The sequence below is a fragment of the Podarcis melisellensis genome (assembly GCF_964234715.1).
Source record: "Podarcis melisellensis genome assembly, chromosome: Z".
Classification (NCBI taxonomy): domain Eukaryota; kingdom Metazoa; phylum Chordata; class Lepidosauria; order Squamata; family Lacertidae; genus Podarcis; species Podarcis melisellensis.
The window spans coordinates 47,891,389-47,917,825 of NC_138547.1; the positions used below are offsets into that span (position 1 = coordinate 47,891,389).

General features: G+C 48.3%; 1 protein-coding gene across 1 annotated transcript in view; it reads left to right on the forward strand.

Annotated features, from left to right (window-relative positions):
• The first annotated feature begins 336 nt into the window (after positions 1–336).
• Positions 337–26,437, forward strand: part of WDR44 (WD repeat domain 44) — a 45,530-nt gene continuing 19,429 nt past the window's right edge. The window contains exons 1-7 of the mRNA XM_081896915.1: positions 337–468; positions 13,849–13,882; positions 18,308–18,382; positions 19,436–20,090; positions 20,295–20,425; positions 22,297–22,392; positions 24,617–24,753. Of these exons, the coding sequence (XP_081753041.1) occupies positions 389–468; positions 13,849–13,882; positions 18,308–18,382; positions 19,436–20,090; positions 20,295–20,425; positions 22,297–22,392; positions 24,617–24,753 (1,208 nt within the window). The 5' untranslated portion in view covers positions 337–388. The remainder of the gene's footprint in view (positions 469–13,848; positions 13,883–18,307; positions 18,383–19,435; positions 20,091–20,294; positions 20,426–22,296; positions 22,393–24,616; positions 24,754–26,437) is intronic.

Genomic DNA, 26,437 nt, shown 5'->3' on the forward strand with positions numbered 1-26,437 from the left:
CTTTGCCTTGGGGAGCTGACAGCAATATGTAGGGGATGGATTAACAGTTAATGTTAATACTGTACATACAAATGAGCAATCCCCTCCTGCCTTGTCTCCCAGAGCCAGAAGAGGCATGAAGAGAAGTTAGAGCTTCATGCAGGCACAGTCTCAGATTGCTGGGGGAAACCCTGGCGGAGTGGAACCCAGAAGTGTCTCTGCGGCTACCCCTCCAACTCTTCGCTTCCCTCTTCGTAGCTCTGCAGCTTCCCTCCCCTTCTCCCTCTCCCCCCCCCAGCCCTCTCTCGCGAGACTTCGCGCGCGAGGCCCGGCCCGGTTGCTGCCGCCGCCGCCGCCGCCACTTCTGCTCCGGTTTCCCTTGTGGGTCCGTCCGCCGCTTCGCGTCCGCATGGCGTCCGACTCCGACACCGAGGAGCTCTTCTACGACGCGCCCGAGGATGTCGCCCAGCACGGAGGGAGCCCCTCGGCGTGAGTTAGGGAGGGAGGGAGGGAGGGAGGCGCCGCCTCGGGAGTACGCACGATCCGGATCGACTCCGGATCAGAGCCTCGATTAAGATGAAGCATGCTGAAGAAGCTGCCTGCCCCGCCAGAGACCCCCCAGCTCCTTTCTGTCCCTGCTTAATGGGGTTGCGTGGCGGGCGGGTAGCGGAGCAGGAGGGCGCACCTTTAATTCGGATTACGGCGAAGCGCTGCCTCTTCGCCCAGGCAGCTCTCCCATTCTACTGTTCCTGCCTCTCCCGCCCACCTCCCTCCCCCCCCTTGCAGCAGGGAAAGGGGTGGTGGTACTGCGCGCCCCGAAGCAAGCCTAATCCGAATCGAAGCCTTAATTCGGATTGCACCGAGCTGCTGCCCGTGGCCAGCCTGCTCTCTTCTCTTCTCTTCTCTTCTCTTCTCTTCTCTTCTCTTCTCTCACCATCCCCTTCTTTATAGCCTGGCTCTCAAAGGGAGACCAAGGCGTGAACCCGACAAGCCTAATTCGGATTTAAACTTCAGTGCAGATTGCACTAAACTGCTGCCATTGAGCAGCCAGCTCTCCTCCCTCTCGCCCCCCACCATTAGGTATTTGCTGCGTTGCTCTCCCTTTTCCTTTTGCATGCTTCCAGCACCGTTCCTGCCACCTCTCTGTCCTGGTTCTCCTGTTTGCACCTGTCCCTGCAACTACAGCCCACCAGCACCCGAAAACCCAAATGTAAATAGAAGTGAACTGCAGAGTTGATTTAGGCAGGTAAAAACTTCAGAACAATAACCCCCTCCCACAAAACTCCCAGCAGCTGGTTCAACCAGCTCTTCCTCCTGGCTCCCCTCCTTTTTATTTATTTACTGCATTTATATCCCGCCTTTCCCTCCCAGGAGCTCAATGTAGTGTACATGGTTGTCCTCCTCCTCATTTGATCCTCACAACAGCCCTGCTAGGTAGGTTAGGCAGAGAGGCAGTGACAGCAACAAGGCCACCCAGTGAGCTTCATGGCCCAATGCAATGTTTAAACACTGGTCTCCCACCACTGTCTCTTGGCTTCTTCAAACCTCTTCCTTACCTACCCCCCAATTCATTGTCCTGCCTTCCTGTCCTTGCTCATTACAACCTCATGTCACCCCCTTGGCCAGGTGGATCCATGTTCTCTTAGCATCATATTCTGTCCCAGGCATCCTGGGACCATGGCAACCCTATCTCCCTCCCTTCTGGGCTGCTTTTTCCTGATTCGTGCCTTTGTGGACATGACAGTCTAGCTCATGCCCCAGAGTTAGTGCTGCTTTTTTCTGCCTTGTCCTTTTTATGAAGCTGCCTCCCTCCTTTTTCAAGCTTCCCTCTGTGTGTGTGGTGTTCTGCTGCCCCCTTTGCTGATTTGAGTTCCCAGTTTTCCTATCAAGGGGATGGCTGTGAGCTGGTCCAAGCAAGAAGGTTGCTATCCTTGCTGCATGCTGCCCTTCTGGCACCCAGCTGTCAGGAAAAACAAAACACACAAATCGCTGTCATTCTTCCTCTTCCGTTTTCTTAGCAGCAAGCCAATTGTAAGAGAAGGGTTGGGTCAAAAATCCCCTGTTCCTGAAAGGGGGTGTGATACTTTGGTAGGCAACATGTTAGAGCTGGGTGCTCAGGAGTCTGGCAGGTGGGTTGTTTTGTGGGCCTGGTGGTGCTGCTGTTTGCCAGCAGCTTGTCTGCCTGCAGATGGGTGCAGATTGGGGTGGGTGAGTTTGGTCTCTAGTTGCGGCATGGGTGTTGACACAGATGCAGGTCACGCACACCAGGACTGTCGTGTTGGCAAAGTTTGGAATGTTCCAGGCAGTGTAAACACCACACTTAACTTGGGACTGCTGTTGTCACTGTCATGCTCTCCCTTCTGGTTCCATTTCTGAGGAGGGAGTGTTCACTTCCATGAATCAGATCTCCCTTCTGGGGAAAATCCTGAAGTCAGCAGATTTGTTTGCCAATGTAGGAGTTGTTCTTTAAAAAATGAAAACACAACAACGAATTGCATTTTTCAGTGCAGAACACACCCCTTCCTGCATTCTTTACAAGCCTACTTTTCCTGCAACAGTTACTCTGACTATGGGCTCTCTTCCTCTGCCCCTCCTCCATCCCAGGCTAGTAACAACCACCAAGATTCAGCTCTGTGAGTTGTAGGTGCTCTGCAACAGGTTGTCTCCTCTGTCCTGCCGAGGTGCAGTTCTGTGGCTCCCAGAGCCTGTAACCTGAAGCCTATGTAACCTGAAGCGTATGTAACCCGAGGTACCACTGTATAGGTCTATCTTCAACTCTTCCCATCTGGAGTTCAAAACATCTAGAGGGCTCCAGGTTGCTGAAGGCTCTGCTTAGGTCTTAGAAGCATCAATGCAGGAAGTAACAGGTGGACTTAGAATTTCCATTGCTGCTTAAGATTAAAGGAGGGAGCAAACTTTAAAGTGGGCAGTTTCTTGGCAGGTTCAAGGATTTGGAAGTGACCAGTTCCCTCCCCACAATAACATCAGCCTGTTTTACTGCAGCGTGTGAGTGTGTGTCTAAAACGAATGCAGAATCAAACTTCATAGATAAACTGTCTGTTTTCTGATAAAACAGTTGGATGCTTTCATGCTCTGGTGGAGATTATAATTCTGGGTTTTGAGGAGCAGCCCCCCAGTAACATAGCATAGCAGCTATTCTGTGGCTGCTTGTAGTATTCTATCTTTCTGTTTTTCACCAGCTGCAGACCTTAACCTTTCTTCACGTTATATTTCTGCCTCACTTTTCAGCCAAGACCGGCGCTCAAAGCGGCTGACAATTTAAACGTGTGCAGAACACAAAGTATAAAGTGAAGATGTTTACAGAAGCCTCTTCTGCTTCCTGGTAGCTGGTGTTATGGTACAATTCTTAGACACTTCTCTCTTGATCAGCTTTCCCTGGCCCATATGTTTTGAACTACAGATCCTATCAGCTCTGTTGGCTGGGGCTGATGGAATTTCCAAAATTACTGGAAAGCACCAGGCTGGGAAGTCTGATCCAGAGGAGCTGGTTAATGAAAAAGATACCAGCCATGGAATCAGCCTTTCCATGGACCCGCGGATCTGCCTTGTACTGAGTCAGGTCATTAATACATCTAGCCCAATGTTGTGTTTGCTAACTGGATGTAGTTTTCTAGAGAGGCTGTGAAATGAACACTGCTGCTATACCACTGATTTGGGCCTCTTCCTCATGGGCGAGTTCCAAGCTATTCCTCCGGAGGCAGAAGGAACTGTTGATGGACTTTAGTGATTGGTTGGTGACCAGTATGCCAACCCAGATGAGTAGATCTTGTGAGTGATCCACAGAGTCTTCTTGCGGTTGGTGGCATTGTACAAGTTCCAGGAGGTGGAGAGTGGCTCAAGGCGAAAATCCCAGTCCACAGAAACAGTCTTCTTTCTGGTTGTCTTTGTTTGGAGTAGACTGTGCTTGTAAAAAGCCATGGACTCTGGGTGATCACGTAAAAAGATTTTGGGTTTGTCTGGTGTGTGTTTCTAAGCAGAAGAAAGTTGGGTGTTCTGCTTTCAGGTTGTCAGTGCGGCACAAATAATCTAAAGTAGTTACACACAGACAAATATTCAAATAACAGGGTTTTTCTGGGATAAAAGTGATTTATGGACCTGTTTGGAGTGCTGGAGTAGTCACGCAGAAATAGTCCATTTGGTTACAAGAGGAAGGCTGCAGGCTTAATTACCCTCCTTCATCAGTTGATATTTTTTAAGTCAGCCAGTTGCCTAGAAAAAGAGAGAGGGTGGAGGGGCTGTTTCGCTCTTAAATTTCACATTTCATGCTGTGTGTTTAGCAAAGTGCATTAAGGTTTGTTTGTATTGCTGATTAAAAACTGCTGTCGCTGCAGTCTTTTTGGAAGGCTCAGGTCTCCAACTCTTTATTTCAGATTTAAAAAACAAAACAAAACACTGGCAAGCTGTTAATAAGTTCAGGGCAGGGCGAGAGAGGCTGCTTCAGGTCTCCCCCCCCCCCTTTTCAGGTTGATTATGAATAATGATTAATTTACCATTCCTGTTCTTGATTGCATAACATCAAACAGATACATCAAATACCACATTTTTCGCTCTATAAGACGCACCAGACCATAAGACGCACCTAGTTTTTGGAGGAGGAAAACAAGAAAAAAAATATTCTGAATCACAGAAGCCAGAGCAGGAAGAGGGATCTGGCTTCCGGGATAGCCGGAAAAGGCTGCGCGCGGCTACCCCACAAGCCAGGACAGCAAGCGGGGCGCAGCGATCCCCCTTGCTGTCCTGGCTTGTGGGATAGCCATGCACAGCCTCTCCTGGGCAGCGGGAGGAAGGATCCCGCAAGAGCCGCACTCCCTTTAAAGAGCGTGCGGAGCGCGTGTGCGGCTCTTTAAAGGGAGCACTGAGCAGAGCCTCCTGCCTGCATTCGCTCCATAAGACGCACACACATTTCCCCTTACTTTTTAGGAGGGGAAAAGTGTGTCTTATAGAGCGAAAAATACGGTAGTTATTGTGGATCCTGAATAGCATTTTGAGAAGGCCTTGAGGTTTTGCATTGTGCATGAGATTTGCTGGTTTTAAGAAAGGAGGGAGCTCCCCCACTATTTGCTCCCCTTAATAATATGTGACAGGACCAGAGGGTGGAGGAAGATGGAAAGGTAGAGCCCACTGGGCTTACTGGCATAAGAGGTGCGAGAGGTTCATGACCCTACTCAGTGTGGCCGGGGGACTGTTTCAGCATTAGCTTCCTTGGATTAATGGTTCGATTTATTTGCAGGTTGCTTTTCTATTGTGAACAGTATTCAAGGTTGCTAACAAATGAAGCAGTAGCTTGGAAATGCGTTGGCCTACAAATAGAGTGGCACTAAGATGGTTTGTAGGAGCACCTGCTCTGCTGCAGGTTCCCCAAAGGCCCCAAGTTTCAATGCTTTTCATCTCCAGTCAAAAACATCTTGGTGGCTGGGATAGGCCTCTGTGGAAGAGCTGCTGCCAGTCAGAGTAGTCTTATACTAGGCTAGAGGCACCTGTGGTTTAGATCAGCAGAACAGAACAAAGTACTCGTGGTAAGCCTCCCCAAAGGCCCAGGATATATATTTCTAGCCAGCAGCCTATGGGCTGCTGCAGCATTGAGGGCCGTGAACCAGGAAGTCTCTGCTGCAGAGGAAAGGTTGCAGCATTTAAAGAGTTTTTAGTTTAGAGAGAAGGTGAGCAGGAGGTGACATGATAGAAGCTTACAGAATTATGCATGGCTTGGAGAGAATGGATAAAGAATTTTTTTCCTCCCTCTCCCATAGCACTGGAATTCGTGGACATCCAGTGAGGCAGAAAGTTGGAAGATTCAGGACAGATTTTTTTAAAAAATGACTTATTCATGCAGCACATAGTTCAGCCATGAAACTCACTCTCACAGAAGGCAGTGATGGCCACCAACCTGGATGGCTTTAAAAGAGGATTGGACAAATTCATGGAGCATGAGGCTGGATCAGTGAGTATGCCCTGCCTCCACTGTTGCTTCTGATTACCAGCTGCTGGAAACCACAGGAAGGGAGACTTGCTGTCATGGTCAGCCACTGTGAGAACAGGAGGCTGGACTAGATGGGGCATCCATCAGGGCTCCTCTTACACTCTTAGGAGCAGGTTTGGCTCTTCAGACCTCAATAGCAGTGCACCACTGAGTGTGGGGTCTTTAGCAAAGCAAGCTGTCCACTTTGGGGGACTTGCATTTTGTCTCTCTCTTTCCCCAGCCTTCCAAGGATGAGTCCCCTTTCCCTTAATTCTTTTAGTTCCAAAAAGCACTCTGCAACTCCTATTCCACCCCTGTTGAGGTTTGCTGTGCACTACAAATGTCAGAGGCAGTTTTAATTTGGCTATTATGTGTAACATTCCAGACATCAAACGAGGCTTCTGATCAAAAGTTTGCTGTCTAGCTTTGTATCTAAGTCTGGAGAGTGCCTCTGTGTTTGTGTGTGTATGTATGTGGTGTGTCAGCCTCAGTTGCTGAAAGATGGTCACTGTCTCTAACAAGGCCCCGGGGCTAGAGAGGCATTGTATGATTAAATTGTTACGTATTTTATAATGTTGCTCTCCCTAACAATAATCTCTAAGTAGTTTACCTATGCGGTATTGCAAAATCTTTATTTGTCAATTTACCTTGAAATTAAGATGGGGGGGCATGCGTTGCACTGTAATAACATGCCAATAATAATAATAAACAACAACAACAACAGTGAGGGAACCACCAGAAGGCCTTTGGTGCTGGACCTCAGTGTCCGGGCAGAACGATGGAGTTGGAGACACTCCTTCAGGTATACAGGACCGAGGCTGTTTAGGGTTTTAAAGGTCAGCACTAACACTTTGAATTGTGCTTGGAAACGTACTGGGAGCCAATGCAAATCTCTCAGGACTGGTGTTATGTGGTCCCCCAGTCACCAGTCTAGCTGCCGCATTCTGGATTCTGACCAGTTTCCGGGTCACCTTCAAAGGTAGCCCCACATAGAGTGCATTGCTGTAGTCCAAGCAAGAGATAACTAGAGCATGCACCACTCTGGCGAGACAGTCTACGGGCAGGTAGGGTCTCAGCCTGTGTACCAGATGGAGTTGGTAGACAGCTGCCCTGGACACAGAATTAACCTGCGCCTCCATGGACAGCTGTGAGTCCAGAATGACTCCCAGGCTGCACACCTGGTCCTTCAGGGGCACAGTTACCCCATTCAGGACCAGGGAATCCCCCACACCCGCCCTCCCCCTGTCCCATATAATACTGTGTTCCATTCCACACATTTTTTTCAAAGTACTCTTTTTAAATGTTCTCAACTTGTGCTCCAGATAAAATTAGATTAAGTAAAGGGGGAAATGGTCAGAGAGCAAGGTAGCTATGGATGATAAGGCTTTGCAATTCACTTGCGTAATAAAAAATATTGTTCTTTGGATGAGCTGAGTGCTTTCTTTTGAGCATTTGGGGGTGTGTGCAAAATCTGTCTGCCAGACAAATCAGTTGCTTGAACATTTACCCATGTGCTGTGCTGCTAAGAGCACTATTTAGTGTTCGCTGGGCTGTTGCATGTGGTCATTGCTTAAAGCATGATTTAAAAAATTTAAAAATAAGTTAAAGATAGGTGAAAGGAGCCCTACTTCTATGTAGAATGTTCAGGCCTTTGTGGCAAGGGAGAGGGGTGTCTCCACATCCTCCCTGTGTTCTGTCTTTCCCTCGTGCAAGCATTCTCTCTGCTTCTGCTTGCCAGGTCGCTTCAGAGCTGTTCCTTCCTGAATCCTGTCTGACCACCTTGCTGACTTGTAAACAACCACTGGGATCTTTGGCTTTGGCTTTCAAGAGGTTGCTGAACTACAGCTCCCATCAGCCAGTGGGTGGGAGTTGTAGTTCAGCAACAACTGGAGGGCCCAAGCTTTCCCACACCTGGGCCATAAGCCTGAGAAGAGGCCACCCCGTGAGCAGACCCAGTCATGCCTCCCCAGCTTACGCCATCTCTCTCTCCCCCTCTTTTTGCTTTCTCTTCCTCTGTCAACTGAGGCAGCCTTGGGAAGTGTTTGTGCATTTGAGGGGGCTGTGAGGGTGGCCTTTGGATTGCTTGTTGGCCCAGATTGGGGCGCTCTCCTTAGACTCCTTAGCTTTTGCTCCGTTTATGCAAACAGGAAATGTAGCTCCTGGTGGTGCCTTCCCATTTTGACCTCAAAACATTTGCTGATCTTGGTGGAATCAGTGATGCTGGTTGCAAACCGTACTTTGACAACAGAAGATGGAGAAGGAAGAATGGCAGTGAGTGAGGTCTGCTCTAGAGTGCAACGACAGGTGATCAGCACTACTTTACCCTGCAGGTGGAGAGGCACAGTTTTTGAATGTTCACCCACTGTATGCATGGCGGTGGGGCGGGGAGAGAATACATCAGGGAGAGGTTCTAGCTCACCCTGTTTCCTGATGTGCTAGTTTTCTACTTGCCGAGAGTGTTTTACATAAGAGAGAATTCAAAAATGTGATTATGTGTACCTGCATTCTGAAGAGGTCTATTCTACTGTATGTGTGGAGCAGAGGCAGGCTCCTTCCTTCCTTCCTTCCTTCCTTCCTTCCTTCCTTCCTTCCTTCCTTCCTTCCCCTCTCTCTCTCTCTCTCTCTCTCTCTCTCTCTCTCTCTCTGTTTTTGGTGTAGCCAATGTGATTCCCTCCAGGTGTTCCTGTCATCCATGCTAGCTGGGACTGGTGGGAACACAGAAAGCTATCTTCTGCTGAGCCAGACCATTGGGGCATCTAGCTCAGCATCGTTGACTCTTAGCAGCTCTCCAGGGTTTCAGGCAGGGCAACTCTCCCAACCCCACTTGGAGATGCTGGGGATTGAACCCACAACCTTCTGCATGCCAAGCAGGTGCTCTACCACTGAGCTGTGGCCCTTCCTCTGAACTCCCTATGGGAATTGGAGTCCAACATCTGGAGGGCAACACATTAGCTACCTCTTCTACCTAGGACCCTCATACCTACGGGACCGCCTCTCCTGGTCTGCCTCACGGAGGACCTTAAGGCCCACAAATATCAACACTTTGGAGGTCCCAAGCCACAAGGTGATTAGATTGGTCTCAACTAGGGCCAGGGCCTTTTCAGTACTGGCCCCGACTTGCTGGAACGCTCTGTCACAAGAGACCAGGACCCTGCGGCACTTGACATCTTTCCACAGGGCCTGCAAGACAGAGCTGTTCTGCCTGGCCTTTGGTTTGGACTCAGTCTGACCCTTATGTTTCCCTCCCCTTATGGTTTTGATCTATGGGCTATTATTAAAATGAGGCTGCATTTTAAATTGTATTTTAACCCATATTTTAATAAATTGACCCCCCATTGTGTTTTATGGTAATTTTCTTGGTGTTAGCTGCCCTGAGATGAATATTAGAATAAATGGTGCATAATATTCTCAGGCCAGCTTCAGGAGGTGGTGGCAGGAGCTCCCTGGTCTGCTCAGCTTTGTGACAGCCCCTGTCCAAAGCCAGTTTTCAGTTTCAGTTCTGTGTGATGGTTGTTTTACTTCCACCTTCTCAATTAACATAGAATCATAGAATTGCAGAGTTGGAAGGCAATACAGGAATCTCAACTAGATCAGACATGACAAATGGCCACCCAGCCTCTGCTTAGAGGCTAGGAGAGTCCTCTAAGAGTCCATCACCTTTCCATTGTTGAACAACTCTTACTGACAGAAAGGTCTTCCTGATATTCAGTCAGAATCTCCTTCCTTTTAACTTGATTCGAGTCCAGCCCTCTGGAGCAGAAAACAAAGGAGAAAACAAGCTTGCTTCATCCTCCGTGTGACAGCCCTTGAGATATTTGAAAATGACTTGAACTTGATTCCCTCCAGATGTTGTTGGACTCCAGCTGCCATCAGCCCCAGCCAGCATGGTCAAGTGGTCAAGGATGATGGGAGAGACTGCATTCCAGCAAGATCTGCAGGAAACCATCAGCTTTTTAAAAGATTCTCATCTTTCACATCCACCTTGCTGTTCAGAACTGGAATCTCTGCTAATTTTAGCTGCAGTATTGGAGTGCGGTAAACAAAATTGCTGCCCCAAAGCTCTTTAGGGAACCCCCCCCCCCGTTTCTTCTTCCCTTCAACTGGTGGCTTTGTGGTGCTGCATAGTTGAACCCTCTTATTACAAGGTTTTTTGTGGTGAGTGAGCAGTTCCTTCAGGCCCTCAAATGCAGCCATCTGCTGTTCAAGTCAACCTGCCAGTTCCTAGGACTGCTCAGGAACATCTGCCCCATAGCAGTCTCATTGAGGGTGCTGAGTGTGTGTTTTGTTGTCTTAAATCTGTGTTTTAGACACAGATACATTATGTAAGATTTTAAACACCTTTGACAAAGATAATTTCTTGCAAAATGTAAGGGTTGCCCTTAATACATTATCGGTGTCGTGGTTAGAGTGTCTGGCTAGGAGCTGGGAGACCAAAGTTCAAATCCCCACTCTGCCACAAAACACACTGGGTGGCCTTGGACCAGTCACTGCCTCTCAGTTACTAGCCCACCTCACAAGCTTGTTGTGGGGATTAAATAAGAAAGCAGGAGAGGCATGTACACCACCTCCTCCTTGAAGAAAATGGTATGATATGATTTTCTGTTCCTCTCCAAATGTATTGCTTGCCCATCTTCACATGCACATGTGATTCTATTCATGATAGCCAGGTCCCATAAATTCGATAAACTGGTTTTTTTTAATATAAATATTTCCAATATCTTTTTGCAAATTAACATTTTTGCTGCTACACAATAACTACGCCTCTTTCCTTTGAAGCTTGTTGCCTCCTAATACAGTGGCGCCCCGCAAGACGAACGCCTCGCAAGACGGAAAACCTGCTAGACGAAAGGGTTTTCCGTTTTGGAGGCGCTTCGCAAAACGAATTTCCCTATGGGGTTGCTTCGCAAGAAGAAAAAATCTTGCGAGTTCCTGCGGTTTCTCCCCGCTTCCCCCCCCTTTTCCTAAGCCGCTAAGCCGCTTAACAGCTGATCCGCTGATAAGCCGCTTAACAGCTGATTGCTAGAAGCCGCTAGACTGCTGTAGCGCTAATCTGCTAAGCTGTCAATGGGCTTGCTTCGCAAGATGAAAAAACCGCTAGACGAAGAGAATTGCGGAACGGATTCTTTTCGTCTTGCGAGGCACCACTGTATGTTACTAGCCTGTCCTTAGATTGCAAATATGTTAGAAAAGCCTCTCTAAGTTTCAGTGTATTTCTTAATTGTGCACAAGATCTATAACCAGGACTTTCCCCCCTCCCTCCAGCCTTCTAATGTAAGTCCACCAGCTGGGAATAAAGCTGCCTGTCTCCTAACTGCACTTCCAACATACTTTAGAGATACTGCTATAAATTAGGCAGAGAGTCTGCTTCCTGTATTTAGACAGAGAAGCAGCAACGTAGAGGTGGATGGGGGAAACGCTTTTAAAAATGACCCTGATGCAGCCTTCCTCAGCCTGGTGCCCTCCAGATGTTTGGAGCCTTCAACTCCCCGTCAGTCTCACTCAGCACAACCATGGGGAAGACAAGAAAGTGAAACTTTCTTAGGGGATCATTCTGAAGAACAGTCACAATGCATCATCCACCTTGCCCAGTATTCTATTTTGGTTAGTGCCCATCTCCAAATGCTTTAGAGCAGCCTTCACCAACCTGGTGCCCTCCAGAGGTTTTGAACTGCAGCGCCCATCAGCCCCTCCCAGTAGTGGCAGTTGTAGTCTGGAGGGTGCTAGATCAGCGAAGGCTGGATCTTCTGCTGTTGGATTCCTGTTGAAAAGGAGCTTGCAGCAGGAGAGATGGGGAGTGAGTTCTAAAGGTTCTCTTAGCTGTTTTCCAGTGAGCTTCCTGCCTCATGTTTTCCAAACATACACAGCATAGGGACATGTTACATCAGAAGTGACACGTGTGTGCATTTACACACGCACACACACGGAGAGAAGGGAGTTGGTCTTTCAAAAGTTAGAACATGAGAACATAACCTTTCTTATCAAACAGGTTCCCCTGTCCATCCCCTTCACCCAAACCACAGATTCCTAAGGGAAGACATGGTTCCAGAGTTTCAGATGTGAGTCTGGTGGAGGCCACTGTAGTTGCAGAAGTGGCCTTTGACAGCCAGGACCACTGACCCTGTGCAAGGTTTGAGTGCCTTGCTGCAGCTTCAGGACTGTGAACTTACCATGAATTGTCAAATTGTGTGTTCCCACTACTCCCCAAGTCCCCCCAGAACTGAGGGAGGGAGGAAAGTAGAAAATGAAGCAGCTGCAAGGGATTTGGGTGGTGACTGCTGCCTCGATGTTTGTCCAGGGAAGGGCCTTAGCTCTGTGGTAGAGCCCAGGCTTTGCATGCATAAGTCCCCAGATCCGACCCTTGGCATCGCCTGCAGCTTAAGAAAAGGAAAGGGTGATGCGTGAGGCTCTGTCTGAAATGAGAGGGGAGCAGATGAGTCTTCTTTCCCATCCAAGTCACTCATGCACATGCTCATTCATCACTCTGTCTCGTCCCACTTCTGTTTCTATTTGAGATTAAAAACAACAACCCCACACCAAAATGGAGAAATGTATGTATGCAGCATACCGTGGTTGCAAGGCATTCCAAGGGCTGCCTTTGAAGTTTCCCAGTCTCTTGCATCCCTCGCCCAAAAGGAATAATTGTTCCAAGTGGCTAGAAACCTCCTGCTACACAGGTGTGGGTTCACACAGGTGTGCCCCTACTGGTGATGCAACATGATGACATCACATCCCTTCCTGTGGTACAAGAAGAGGGAAAGATGGGACCAAGGGGGCAGCCATCCTTTCCCTCTCCAATACTGCATTCCTGGAAGGGGCAGCAGACAGGCATTTCTCATCACACCCCCCCCAAGGAATTTGTGGCCCAGTTTTGAGCATCTGTGGTGATTGGTGGCAGCAGTAGGGCTCTAGCTGCTTGGACCTTTGGTGCAGAGAAAGACTGGAAAACATTGGGCACCTCTCGCTTCACCTCATACTGAAAACATTTTTGCAGACATTTGGAGGAGTGCAAAATCCAGACCATAACTGTTACAGCCTGTGCATTATCCCAGGAGGTATAGGTCAGTTAGCTTTATATGATTCCTCAAGAGAAGCCCTGCCAGCCTGAATGCAACAACACTATGCAACTTGAGCCCGTGTGTGCTGGCTAAAGTCTACATATTAGATTTTCATGGCCCATTTCTGAGCAGGGGCTCTGGACACCTGCTTCTCTGACCATGCCCTCAGCATGGAGCATAGAACCATTCAGTTTGAGCAGGCCTCTGAGAATAGCTGCTGTGGCTCACTAAAAATAGCATTTTTTCACTCTTGCTGCCACAAAGGAAAACCTGAAATAGTTTGTGTTGTGGGAGACACAGGAGGGCTGGATGGCAGGGCATGAGCACAATGGCCACCTCATCCTCCCTGGGGCCCCCTGTCTCCTCCATGCACCCCTCTTCCTCTGTGGGCCTCCTTTTGCTCCCATTTTCTTAAGCTACAGAAATCTGTGGTCCCCCAAAGTGTTGCCTTTGTCCAGTAGTCTGGTTTCTAAGCACACCCTACCCCTCCCTCTTGCCTTTCTTTGCAGGCAAGCCTTGTCAAGAGTTCAAGAATATGTTTCAATCAGCGGGGGGACATTCAAGGAGGGTGTGAAGCTGTGGTGGTGAAGGGTGGACCTGGGGGAGTGTCCCATGGGTGAAACAGAGGGTTTTCTACCACCAAACCTGAGGTTCCCGCTATCAGGGTGATAGCTTTCCTTGAAGGAGAAACTTATAAAAATATCACCCCAGAGAACGGGGAGAAACTTGCTAGTTAATTTTTAAACTCTGTTAAAAGGTGTTTAAATTATCTCTCTCCCCCCCCCCAATCTTATCTAAGCTTGTCTCTGGGTGTGTTTCTTTTCTTCTCCCTGACAGGTCGCCAACCAAAGTCGTGCAGCCGGTACCGAAGGTGCGTCTCTTTGTGTAAATGTTTGTCAGATGTGAGCAGCGTCCCTGATCTTAGTAGAGAGCAGCCAGGGTCATCTCATTCTAAAGACGTCAGACCTGCAGTGCCTAGGTAGACGGTGGAAAATGGAGATGGGGGACCATTTTTCCCCCTCCAGAGTTTTTCTTCACCCGTAGGACTTTGCTCAAAGCTTTTGCTCCGGGAAGATTGGATCTCAAAGTGAAAAAAGCACAGCAAATCGTTCTGGGTCGCTCTCTGCATTCTCATCCAAGAGCCAGGGAAGCATGGTGTTTTTCTAAATAGGCACAGCCCCATGATGCTTTTTAATTTCTTTGTTAAACAAGAAGGATATAAACAGTGAGTTTATGGGTTTGATTTTTGGGGTGGTGACTGGAATCTCATTCTGCACAATGTGTCCCATGTCCCAGAGGCACAGGTGGCTTTCTGAATGAGGATCTGAATTGGTGGGTGGCACTTGCAACCCACCCACCCTACTCCAGAGACACACCACTGCTGGTACTTAGGTTATCAAAGTGTGGACAACAGGCTAGGGGGCAGGTTTTAGCCCCGCTGCCCTGCCCAATTTGCCACATATTTTGGTCCTTCGGCAGCATAACCAAAGAACACCCAGGATTTAAAAGCGAAAGAGAGAGAAGTTTTTAAAATACAGCGGGGACAGTAGGCTGCAATCCACTACTGGCTAGTTTCCCAAGAGCTACTTAGCCCCTGCTAATGACTAAAAATTTTGGACAGAAGGCTAGACCAGGTAGACCCTTGTCTCATCTGTCAAGGAACTTTTTATGTTGTTAAGTAAGAGTGCAGAGCAGACGCACGAGTACTTAACACAGACAGCATCAGCTTTCACTAGCCACATTGCTCCAGGTGTTCAGAACTACAACTGTTGCGAGCCCCCGAACAGCATGGCAAGTGGTCAGGGATAATGGGAGTTGTAGCTCAACAACGTTTGGCGGGCACCAAGGTTGGGGGAAGTTGACCTAAATGCACTTTAGTTTTTAAGAGGTCCCAGGTTTTTAAGAGGTCCCTTGTGTTGCATATTTTAGAATGTATGAGTGGAGTTCAGGAATTCTGTTTCAGCAAAAAGAATGCAAGAAAAGCCTGGATCAAACCCAATGGCCTGTCTAGTCCAGTATTCTCTTTTCTTAGTTGCTAGCTAGATGCCTCTGGGAAGCCCACAACCAACAGCAGCTCTCCCCTCTTGCGATTCCAAGCAACTGGCATGCAGAGGCATTCTGTCTTCGGCAGTGGAGGTGGAACATAAGCTACTGTGGTTAGCAGCCTTGTTCTCCTCCAATTTGAGAATACACCACATAAAGTTTGGGCTTGGTGCATCCATTATAGTGTGGTTGTAATTAAAATTCTGCACCCCTCACAACTGAAGCAGATGACAACAAACCAAGCGCACACTAAGAGTGGTGAGAGCCCACTGATGAATGGGCCCAGTTCTTGCATGATGTTCAACCATGGCTCGGGATCCTTTGGGCCTCCAGATGTTGGGCTCTGATCAGCAAGCGCTGGCACCACCAAGGGTTCCAGTCCCCAGAGGCCACTTGGATTGATGGGCAGGGTGTCGGGAGATTCAACTTGGAAGGAAAGAATCAGGAACTAATTCTTAAGTGTTCTCTTGATGCTTTTCTTCCTTCCTTTGTTAACCTTGCCTGCAAAGGAACACACACACACACACACACACACACACACACACATACACACACACACCCCATTGGCGGCTGCTATTCAGTCTGTGCCTGTTATAAACATGGAGCTTAGAAATATGTGCTAGAAAACTGGAACTTTGCTGTGCTTTGCTTCCCGAGGTAACCAGAAGCCAGAGGCTTAACTAAGCTTCTGCAGCCTCGTTAGCTGGGTTCCTTCTCTCTGTTCCTCGTCTGCCCTTCTGCTCCCCAACTGCCAGTGTGGTGACAGAAGGGAGTTGAGTGTTCCGGTTTGAAAAGCCTGAGATTATGTGAAAGCAGAACTCTAAACTTAGCGCATGGAGGCAGCACCACTGCTTCCCACACAGGTAATTAGTATGCTGTCTCCAAGTACAGTGACAGCACAGCTGAATCTCTGGCATTTATTAAGTAGTAGTAGTAGTAGTAGTAGAAGAAGAAGAAGAAGAAGAAGAAGAAGAAGAAGAAGAAGAAGAAGAAGACGAAGAAGAAGAAGAAGAAGAGTTTGGATTTGATATCCCGCTTTATCACTACCCTAAGGAATCTCAAAGCGGCTAACAATCTCCTTTCCCTTCCTTCCCCACAACAAACACTCTTCAACAAACTTCAGACTAGCCCAAGGTCACCCAGCAGCTGCAGGTGGAGGAGTGGGGAAGCGAATCCAGTTCACCAGATTACAAGTCTACCACTTCTAACCACTACACCACACTGGCTCTCACAGTAGGCCAGGAGTTAGTACACATTTGGAGTGGGGAGGGGGAGAAGAGAAAAGGAGAGAAGAGAGAAAATCCTAAAGTGTCTCTGGTTAGATGGGCTGAAGGTGATGCTGTGCAATTTTCTGGGAAATAAGGACAGTGTTGTCCCAAACTAGCCTTATGCTGCTGCTGTGCAGGGCCAGCAATGGAAGGTACATCTTGCTGCATACTAGGGTGTTTTACGCTCACCCCTCAGGTGCTGCTTGTAAAATAAATATTGAAGCATAAAGTACTTCCTGAAATCACTTCCATTGATGCCAGAGTGTTGCAGACGACCTCCCTACCCCTTGAAACCTGGATAGTAAAAGACAGGAGCCTTGAAGTACCATAAAATGGCCGAGCTGGAAAAACAAAAGGCATTTTAAACTGGCCCTGAAAGGACACAAGGACATAGGTAGCTACATAGAGCAGCAGAGCAGCTCCCCTAAAGATAGAGGCCATGTCATTGGTCCTCTGTGAAGAGTGACCAGGTTAATTATGCCCTTATCAGGGTTTATTCGTGCTCTGTTTGCCGTGGGACTGCCTTCGGATTATAGGGCGCCCATTTGCAAAGTGCCCCGTGGTGTGTTCCACCCCTTAGCTTGCCTCGCTGCTTGCTTCCTTGGCTATGGCAGCATATGGTCCTGTGAAACTGCCAGCTGCTCCAATCTTTCTACCCAGCTCTGGAACGACACTGTTTGGCAGTCTAAGGCATTGTGGGAACATAAAAATAGTGGGCAGCTTAACGGCTACTTGCAACAGAAACCCCTGTAGCCAAGGGACTGGGCATATTGGTGGGCCCCATGGCAGGGCTGGTGGGTCTTGCGGGGATAGCGCCTGGCTGCTGAGGATGCTGACTACTGTCTCCACAAGGCTGTTACAGCCACCTGTTTTTTGAAATGGAAAGTGGATGCAATACAACTCTTTCATCAGTATTTGCACAGGGAAAATAGGGCTTTTAAAAACAAGGTTAGACAAATTCACGAAACAGGTATATCCACACTTGATTGTTAACTAGAGCCTCCATTGGCAGAAGTATTCTACCTGGGAATGTCGGCCTCTGGGAACAAGCTATGACAGAGTTGTTGCTTTCATGTCCTGCTTGTAGACTCAGTGGCCAGTCGCACATGGGAAAAGGCTGGCAGATTACATACATACATACCATGTTTTTCCGTGTATTGGACGAGGTTTTTTGACTCAAAAATCATGTCAAAAAACTGGGGTCATCCAATACACAGAAGGTGGCGGGGGGGGGGGAGTGGTGCGGTGCCAGCCATTTGATTGGCAGGAGTGTGGCTTCCCCCAATGCCGCAGGGGGCAATCTGGGGGGTGTTTCCTGCCCGCAGCTGCGTGGTGGGGAGAAGCTGCATGCCGCCAGCCAGCTCTTTGGAATGCAAATTCACCTGATGCCGCTGCGCATGGGAAGCACTCCCTGGATCGTTTCCCGTGTGCGGCGGCATCGGGGGAGGTTGCGTTCCTGCAAACCGGATGGCTGGAGGGAGCACAAATTCACCCGCTGCGCATGGGAAACGATCCAGGGAGTGCTTCCTGCCGGCAGCTGTGTGGGGGGAGAGGCTCAACAACCTTTGGCCATCTCCCTTCATTTTCTTAAAATTTAGTCCCCCAAAATTGGGGGGGTCCTTATACAAGGGGGCATCTTATAGACGGAAAAGTATGGTACATACATACACACATAATTTTAATTGGATGCTGCCTTTCCATATTTCAAGCCATGCTCAGGGTGTTATGTAAAAAATGCATAATTACAAACATAACACACAAACTCCTCCTCTGCTCCCGCAGTGCTGCTCTTAGCTTGCATAAAATAATCATTGTTTGCTCATGTGAATGTATCCTGAGCTAATACGAAGCATCCCTTTGCCCTGTATATTCTGTGGCCAGTCTTGTTTCTGCATCACCATGATGTGCAGTTTCTTGCTGCCTTCTTGATTATTTGGGATTTGACCCCTTTTATAACAAGTTCTTTCTTACGCATTATTTTTCAGGAGCTGACCAGTGGTCAACAGAAAGCAGAATGTGAAGCAGGAGCTTTGGAAGTCAAGCAGGAGGACCCTAAAGAGGTGTGTTAGGTTGTTGATGGGAATCCTGAAGTACAGGTTTTTAAAGAGTCACGTAACAAATCTTTTGAGCAGTGCTCTGAAAGGCCATTTAATTTAATTTTGGGAGCCTATTAATCCTCACAGTTTTCAGCTGTGTGAATTCATGGGAAAAGTTAGAGGCAGCAAGTATTCCAAGGCTGCAGAGTTTGTAAAAACTAAATTCTTAGTTTGGGGTGTCTTAATTTGGTAGTAAAGATGAAATCATTAAGCAGTTAACTGTTATGTGTTCAATATGTGCAGATTTTTAATAAAAGATTAAAAGTAAAGTCACCAGTTCACTGTGATTTGTCTAATAGATGTTGTAGATAAATGTTATTTATTGTCATTTGGATTGCATATTGTCGCTTGAAGCTTGAAAGACAATGATCCTGCCTCCGCAACTGGCTTGTGTATGCCAAGTTCTTCCTTCCTTCTTTTTTTTTTAAGTTGTTTTGAATCATTATTCTCTGCAAAGACCAGTGTCTCCCAAAATTTTGATACTTGGGATTCCGGGATCCCCTCCCCCAATTAAAATAAGGATGCTGTGAATCAGGGATAGGGAGCCTGTGGCATTCCAGGTGCTAGACTCCATCTCCCATCAGCCCCACCTAATGCAGCCAGCGGACAGGGATGATGGGAGTTGTAGTCCAACAACATATGGAGGGCATAGACACAACATCCCAGCTGTGTTCCCCTCTGAAAACAGGGTGGGCATTCTGGACCCTGGGTGGGTTTAGAATATGGTTCTGTCAGTAGGCTGAGTGGGGAATCTGTTTGCCCACACAAGGGATGATCTCACTGTCTATATATTCACAGGGATTGAGAGCAGGGGCACAATTATATGATTCTGTTGCCCAGAAAAACACCCCTGCTGTGGACACACAGGAGTGAGTGCATTCAGTGCGGTGGCTTAGCTAGCTCAGTTCCTTTCGCAGCATTGCAAGACATGCCACTGCCACAACCAGGCCACAGTCTCTATAGGTTACAGCGGCAACTGCCAGCCAGCTCCTGCATGTGACACTTTTGTTTGTTTAGATAATTGACAATATAATTGAAGAAAGCCAGAAGGTACATCAACTTGACTATGATCCATTGGGCTCGTCAGAAAAGGAGCTGTCCGATTCCCCGTCACATGCGAACACTTGGATTTCTGGAGCTGATGTTCTCCAGCACATTCCCGAACTCTTGTTTGCGGAAGCAGGGTTGCTACAAGGCCACGAAGAAGAGCCCCCCTGCCAGGGCCCCCAGGCTGTGGCAAATGGAATGGAGCCCAGGCAGGCTTTGCAGACCCATGAGGGGGCATTGGAGCATCGGCAGGGGGAAGGTGATGCTCGATCAGTGGAAACCGCAAGCGAGATCCCATTGTGGCAAGCAGGAGAAGGCGACAAGGAATTGAAAAGTGAGGAGGCAGCTGACTCAAGGCCGGCGGATGTCTTGGAGGCACCTGTGGATTTTCTTCCTGCCAGAGATTCATCCGTGTCTGATGAGATGCCTCCTGTGAAACCACCACGGCAGCTCAACATAGAGCCAGACATTGTGGCCAGCACAAAGAAGTCTGGCCCTGCTCGGCCTCCCCCGCCAGCAGGCCTCCCTCCCCCAAGGCCCCCACCCCCTGCTCGGCCTGCCCCGCCGCCAAGGAAGAAGAAGAGCGACTTGGAAATTGAGACACACAAAACACCTGGTCTGGAAGGTAAGTTTTAGTTTTGTTGCATCCTTGTACCAGACTAAGGGTGGGCTACTTGGTTCCCTAGACATTGCTGGATTCCAGCTCTCTCCAACTCTGAGTATTTGCCATCCTGGCTTTCGGGATGGGTGAGAACTGGAGTCACATGATGGAGGAGTAAATCTGATTTAATTGGTAGAAACTCCTCACCTCTTTAATGTCTTGCTGTAGTTCCCAGGGAGACTTTTTCATCTGGTGGCCTCTTACCTCCCAATGTGTTGATGGAGTCCATAGCCAAAGATTCTCAGCCTTCCTTGGATCTGGCCAGCGCAACAAGCGGGGACAAAATCGTCACTGCACAGGTAAAATGGCACTTGAAATGTCCAATTTCCCACTGGAAGTAATGATTGATGCCCAGGGCAACGTGGGAGGGAAAAGGACCCCAAAGCATGGATGCATGATTGATCCACATGCTCCAGAAGAGGATGGTGGAGTGTATCTGTTTGGGGGACTGTGGCATTTCTGAATGTGGGTGCTGGGTTGTTTCTGGGAATGCTCCCTGCAAACTAAAAAATTCCAGTATGCAAAAACCCAGCGTGTTGTGGGGGGAGGGGTCTAGGCTTGATTTTTTCCCTGTCTAATAATCTACTTTTCACTGAGCATGGTATGAGGGAGCATTCCGAGGCATGATTCCCCATCTGCATTTGGATGTGGTGCTGGGTGCTGTTTCTGAATGGGTCCTTAAATATCCATCTATGTAAGACACAAAATGGTTTTTTTGTGAGCTTTTCAGCCAGCTGCTGATCTTTCAAACTAGTTCTCACCCTCACCATACATTTAAACCACAGAGCTTCTCCAAAGAATCCTGGGAACTCTAGTTTTCCCCTTATAAACCTACAATTCCCAGCACTATTAGCAAACCACAGTTCTCCGGATTCTCCAATGTCTTCAACATTTTTAGACCCAGGACCCACTTTTAACCCAAACATGCATTTGGGGACCGATTTCTTAATCTTTTCCATACATTTGAATGATTTGAATGACCCACCTTGGATCAGGCCACAACCTGTGAATTGGTCCTGGCCCACCAGTTGAAGACCAATGCTTTAAATGAATGGTACAGATGTGACACCAGTTCACATAATGGCAGGAGAGAGGGAGTCTGTGGGTATTCACAGCAAGAATCACACTTTGCTCCTCCTCTTGTCCTGTGTCTGCGAATGCTAAGCCCAGGGTTGCCAGTGCCATGTGCAAACCTAGGCTCATGGTTTGTTTCTGCTGGACAAGCTGTGAGTTATGAGCCAAGAACAACCTGTGGCTGGTGGCTTGACTGGACTGAAGCAAACCATGAGCCTCGGGTTCAGATGTAACAGGAAGACAAATCATGGCTTAGCTCTAGGCAGCACTATGGCAGCAGCAGGACCAGCAGAGAAGTGAAGCAACTGCCGATTTTGCAGAGAGTATTTGCATGCTGGCTCATTCACACTTAGCCATTTTTTAGCTTAGCGTTACGTGCAAACTGAGTCAAATATTCTCTGTAGAACAGTGTTCTTCAGCCTTTATCCCCAGCCAGTTTAGCCAGTGGTCAGGGATGATGGGAACTCAACAACATCTGGGGACCTAAGGTTGAGCAACATTGGGTAACAGATACCAGGGAGCTACCATTAGCACCACCAGGGTTTGTTCTTTGCAGGCTGTGCCGAGTCTAGAGTTGAAGCTCACTTGCAAATCCTACCTTATGGCTTGGGGACCTTTACTTCTAATGAATGATTGCAGTTAGGAACTAAAGAGGTGACCAGTTCTCCCCACCCACATTTGTATATGTGGGAAGGAAGTGCACCTGCTTCCTGCCCTCTGCAGCAGTCCATTTGCCAGGCTCATTTGTGTGTGCGCGCGCATGCACACGTGTCACTAGCAACTAGTGGTAAAGTTTAGAAAAAGATCTGCCAGCTTACAATGCATTGTGTGTTTACTCAGAAGTAAATTTCATTGTGTTCAGTGGTGCATCCTCCCTAGTGTGTGAGTTTAGAATAACAGCATCTGCATATAGATAGGCTGCAGTTCTTAAAAGCAGGCTACATGTTTTACTGATCTTGCTTACGATGTTGCTCTGCGGAAAGCCTGTTATAGTCTGGGATGTGCTTTGACCCATTTTCCTGCCCTGAAATGCTCATGAAACAGTATGTGTTCTTTCGTTTTTTGCATGTAAGCAAATGCCCTTGTGTAATTGCAGGAAAATGGAAAGTCGGCGGATGGACAAACGATCTCGAGTGAAGTGATTGGGCCTCAGAGACCCAGGTCTAATTCCGGCAGGGAGCTCACAGATGAGGTATCCAGGAGGGGGTCTGGTGTCAAAACTGTTACTGTCTGCCTATTTAAACGACTTTCAGGAACTGTGTGTTAAAATAAATACATACATGCACAGATCCAAGAGGCCAAAAAGCCATGAGAAGATGCTGTCTACCAAGTCCATTGCGGCAACTAGTTTGGTGTTGCCTGGTGTCTCCAGATGTTTTGGACTCCCATCTTGGACAGGGAGTACTCAAGACACCCTAGGAGGGAAAATACAGAGCTACAGAGCACCTGGGAGAAGAGAGGAAGGATTTTCCTCTATTTTCTATTGGCAAAGCACATACTTAATGTTGGCTCCTAAGGAGCAGAGCACGTACTCACTTCTGGTGACTGAGTAGCTAGCACCCCCTCCCCAGGCTTGTGCTCCATGCACAGTTGGAGCAACAGCGTGACCTTGCCTCCACTCAAACTTAAGTACCTTTGTCTGACATTGCACATGCAGGCAATCTGCGACTTCTGCCACAGAGTGATTGCCTCTGTGCCTGTTTCTTCAAGCCTGGTCCTGGGGAACAGTGGAGGAGGGAGCAGAGGGGATTCTTCTGGGCCCCCTCTGCTCCTGGCACATCCAGCCCGAGCTCTTCCTCCTCAGGCTCTTCCGCTGCCTTGTGGGAGGCACATAAATCAGCGCCTACTTTCCCTGGCTCAGCCTCTGGCCCCATAGCCCCCCCCCCCACCAGCTCCTCAGTCCCTGCCAGTCTCTGACATAGTGGAAGGAGCCCTTTATACGGAAATATAAAATTCTTCCAGGATCTCTTCCCTCCCATTCCGCTCTCCACATCCCTCTGCTGTCTCAGTCTTCACTGGGTCTTCCCTCCAGGTCTACAGGCCTAGACTGTCAGTGGGGCATGTGGGGAGCTGAATCTTGATTCTTCTTACTCCGCCTGAGGAGGGATGGCAGAGAGGGGAGGAAGTGATGTGGAAGAAGCCTTCAGGCGCATGCAGCACCATCAGAATGCTACCAAAACATCCTGGTAGCTTGGTATAAGTATTCTGTGTGCCTGTTTTGTGTTTTTTTATGCTGTGAACTGCCTCAAGACCTTTGGATGAAGGGCAGCACACACATTTAATTGATGATGATAAAATGATAGGCATAGGCATGAGGTTGTTCCTTCTCCAGTGCTGGTATCCAGCTTTCAACTAAGATCCTTCATTGAAGGGGTGTTCATGTGTGTTACATTGGGGTCCAACGTGCTTAACAGCAATTTCTAATAACTCCAGAGTCTGCTGCTGACGCCAACCTCGTAAAGGGATTTTACCTCAGGCCACGTTCCCTAAGCCCTCCACTTCAGCCAGATTCATTCCAGTTACTGGGGGCAATTGGTCTCTGGTCCCAAAACTTTTCTGGCTGCTTGTACATTTTAACTAATTTTCTTTTTCTTAAAAAACCAAAAACAACAACAACAACAATGCAAAACCACCCTTGTGTGGCCACCTTCTTGGGAGACTTCTGTATAGGCCAGTCCCTTAGCCTAACCCAGCCATCTGCTCTCTTCTCCCGAGCCTCCCTGTTTTGCACTGGGGAAGAGACATCTCGTTATCTGAACCTCAAGCTCTCCATTTTCCCCTCAGCCTCCCTCACCAACTGTCTTTCCCAGCGGACAGTTATTTTTCGCAACGGACAGTTAACTGCTCCTTCTCCACTGACAAGAACCTGTAGCCAATGAGGGGCCTGCTGTTTCACAGACCAATCGGAGTGAACCCGCCTGATCCAGGCCCCACCTATAAGTATTAAAAGCGACTGTTGCCCTTTTGGCGCTCTCTCCCTTTTCAGAGCCCATCAACAAGGAGCTGCTGCTAAGCAGGCCCTGAAGCACAGACGCCTTTTTCCAAAGCACGTACACAGACTGCCTTATGCACAGCATTTTTCCTCACAAGGTCACACCAAAGGTCTGTCCAGGGCAGCCTTTGGCCCCAGCCAGCAGGGCCAGTGGTCAGGGATGGTGGGTGCTCAAGGCCAAAGCTGGAGGACAATCCTAATGCCCAGGTGTCTGGATTTCAAGTGCTGCTTGGGTGCATTGATAGCAGACCATATATAGCAATCAACCCCAGGTTTTTTTTGTAGTTGTCTTATTTGTCTTGATGAGTACATTGCCAGCACTGGGTTCAGTCAACTGTTTTTGCTGCTACCTTCTGTGGTTCCTCTCATCACGTGCACGAGCCTTGTCCATTGACCCTTCCTTCTGTCCTGTCTTCCTTTGCAGGAAATCCTGGCTAGCGTCATGATCAAGAATCTTGACACAGGAGAGGAGATACCCCTGAGTTTGGCTGAGGAGAAGCTGCCCACGGGCATCAACCCCCTGACGCTGCACATCATGAGGCGGACCAAGGAATATGTCAGGTAGGAATTAAGGGCAGCACCTGGATGGTGGTGCCTGTTCTGCCTGCCTGCATTTCTTTATCAATGTCTCTTCTACGTATGGGCACAAGTGTTGTTGGAGCCAGTATCACTAGCAGTCAAGGATGATAGGAGTTGTAGTCCAGCAACATCTGCAGGGCCCCAGAGGTTCTCTCTCATGATTTCTGTTGGATTTGCCTTTGGGGGAAAAACAGTCCAGAAACTTTAGCTGGTCCAGAACTCAGCTTCAAAATGATTAACTGTCACACACAAATATAAATGTATTATCAAACAATCACCCGGAGATTTTTTTAGTTTGAGCTGCTGGGATTTCACCCTTATTCTAAATGCGCTTTCTACAGTAAAGGCTACTTCTTCCTCTTTTATTTCCAACCATTTTGCTAATTCTCTTATCATTTTTTCTTTTATATTCTCATTGATTTCTTCTTCTACTCCTCTGAATTTTAAATTGAGTTGTTTCTGACGCATTTCTGTCATAGCTAAGCTATCCTCAATCTGTTCTTGTGATTTGTTCAAATCTCTTATTTCCTCCTTCATTTTTTCTGTCTCCCTTTTATGTTCCTTCATTTCTTTTTGAATTTTCTTGTTTGATTCCTCTATTACTTTTGATCTAACTGATAGGTCTTGTATTTTATTAGTCCTTCTCAAGAGCTTCACTGGTTTCTTTCCAGGCCCAATTCACACAGTGGACTACTAAATGTACCTTAATGCATTAAGTGGTCTGGAACCCCTTTGTTTCTGAAGAACTACCAGCTCCCATGTGATCCTGCCTAGTTACTGTCTTTTTTGCTCTATAAGACACACTTTTCCCTTCCTAAAAAGTAAGGGGAAATGTGTGTGTGTCTTATGGAGCGAATGCAGGCGGGAGGCTCTGCTCAGCGTTCCCTTTAAAGAGCCGTGTGGAGGCTTTTCCCCGAAGACGGAGAAGGGCTGCCACACACTCCACGCCCTCTTTAAAGGGAGCGCGGCTCTTGGGGGAGCCTTAACTGCACGCAGCCCCTCCCGGGCAGGGAATGAAGGCTCCCCTTGCTCGGGAGAGGCTGCGCATGGCCAAGCAAGAAGCCAGGACAGCCAGCAGGATCGCTGCGCTGCGATCCAGCTGGCTGTTCTAGCTTCTGGCTTAGCCACGCAAAGCCTCTGCAGGGCAGCAGGGAGCCTTCATCCTGCTGCCCTACGGAGGCTACGTGTGGCTATCCCTGGCCTTTGCGGGAGGTGCACAGCTCTGTCCCTTCCCCCACCTCCCAGAAAAGCCCCCAAGAGCTGATTTCCCTTTAAAGAGCGCACGGCTCTTGCGGGAGGTGGGGAGAAGCCACTAGGCTTGCTTTCGCTGAAATCAGGAGGGCAAGAGGGATCGGTGCACACCGATCCCGCTTGCTCTCCTGGCTTCAGGGATAGCCCTGCAAAGCCTCCTGAGCGAAGATGGAGACGCGCTCCCTCTTAGCTCAGGATGCTTTGTGTTGCTTTCTTATTTCTTGTTTTCCTCACCTAAAAACTAGGCGCATCTTATGGTCTGGTGCGTCTAATAGAGCGAAAAATACGTAACGTTGGCACTGGAGGATCAAAACTGGCTTGCCCCACTTTCTGAGAGGGTAGGGGGTAGCTGCCAGGAATCAGTCCTAGTTCAGGGATGGTCCCTTAGCCATGAAACCCCTCCCTCCTTTTGTCA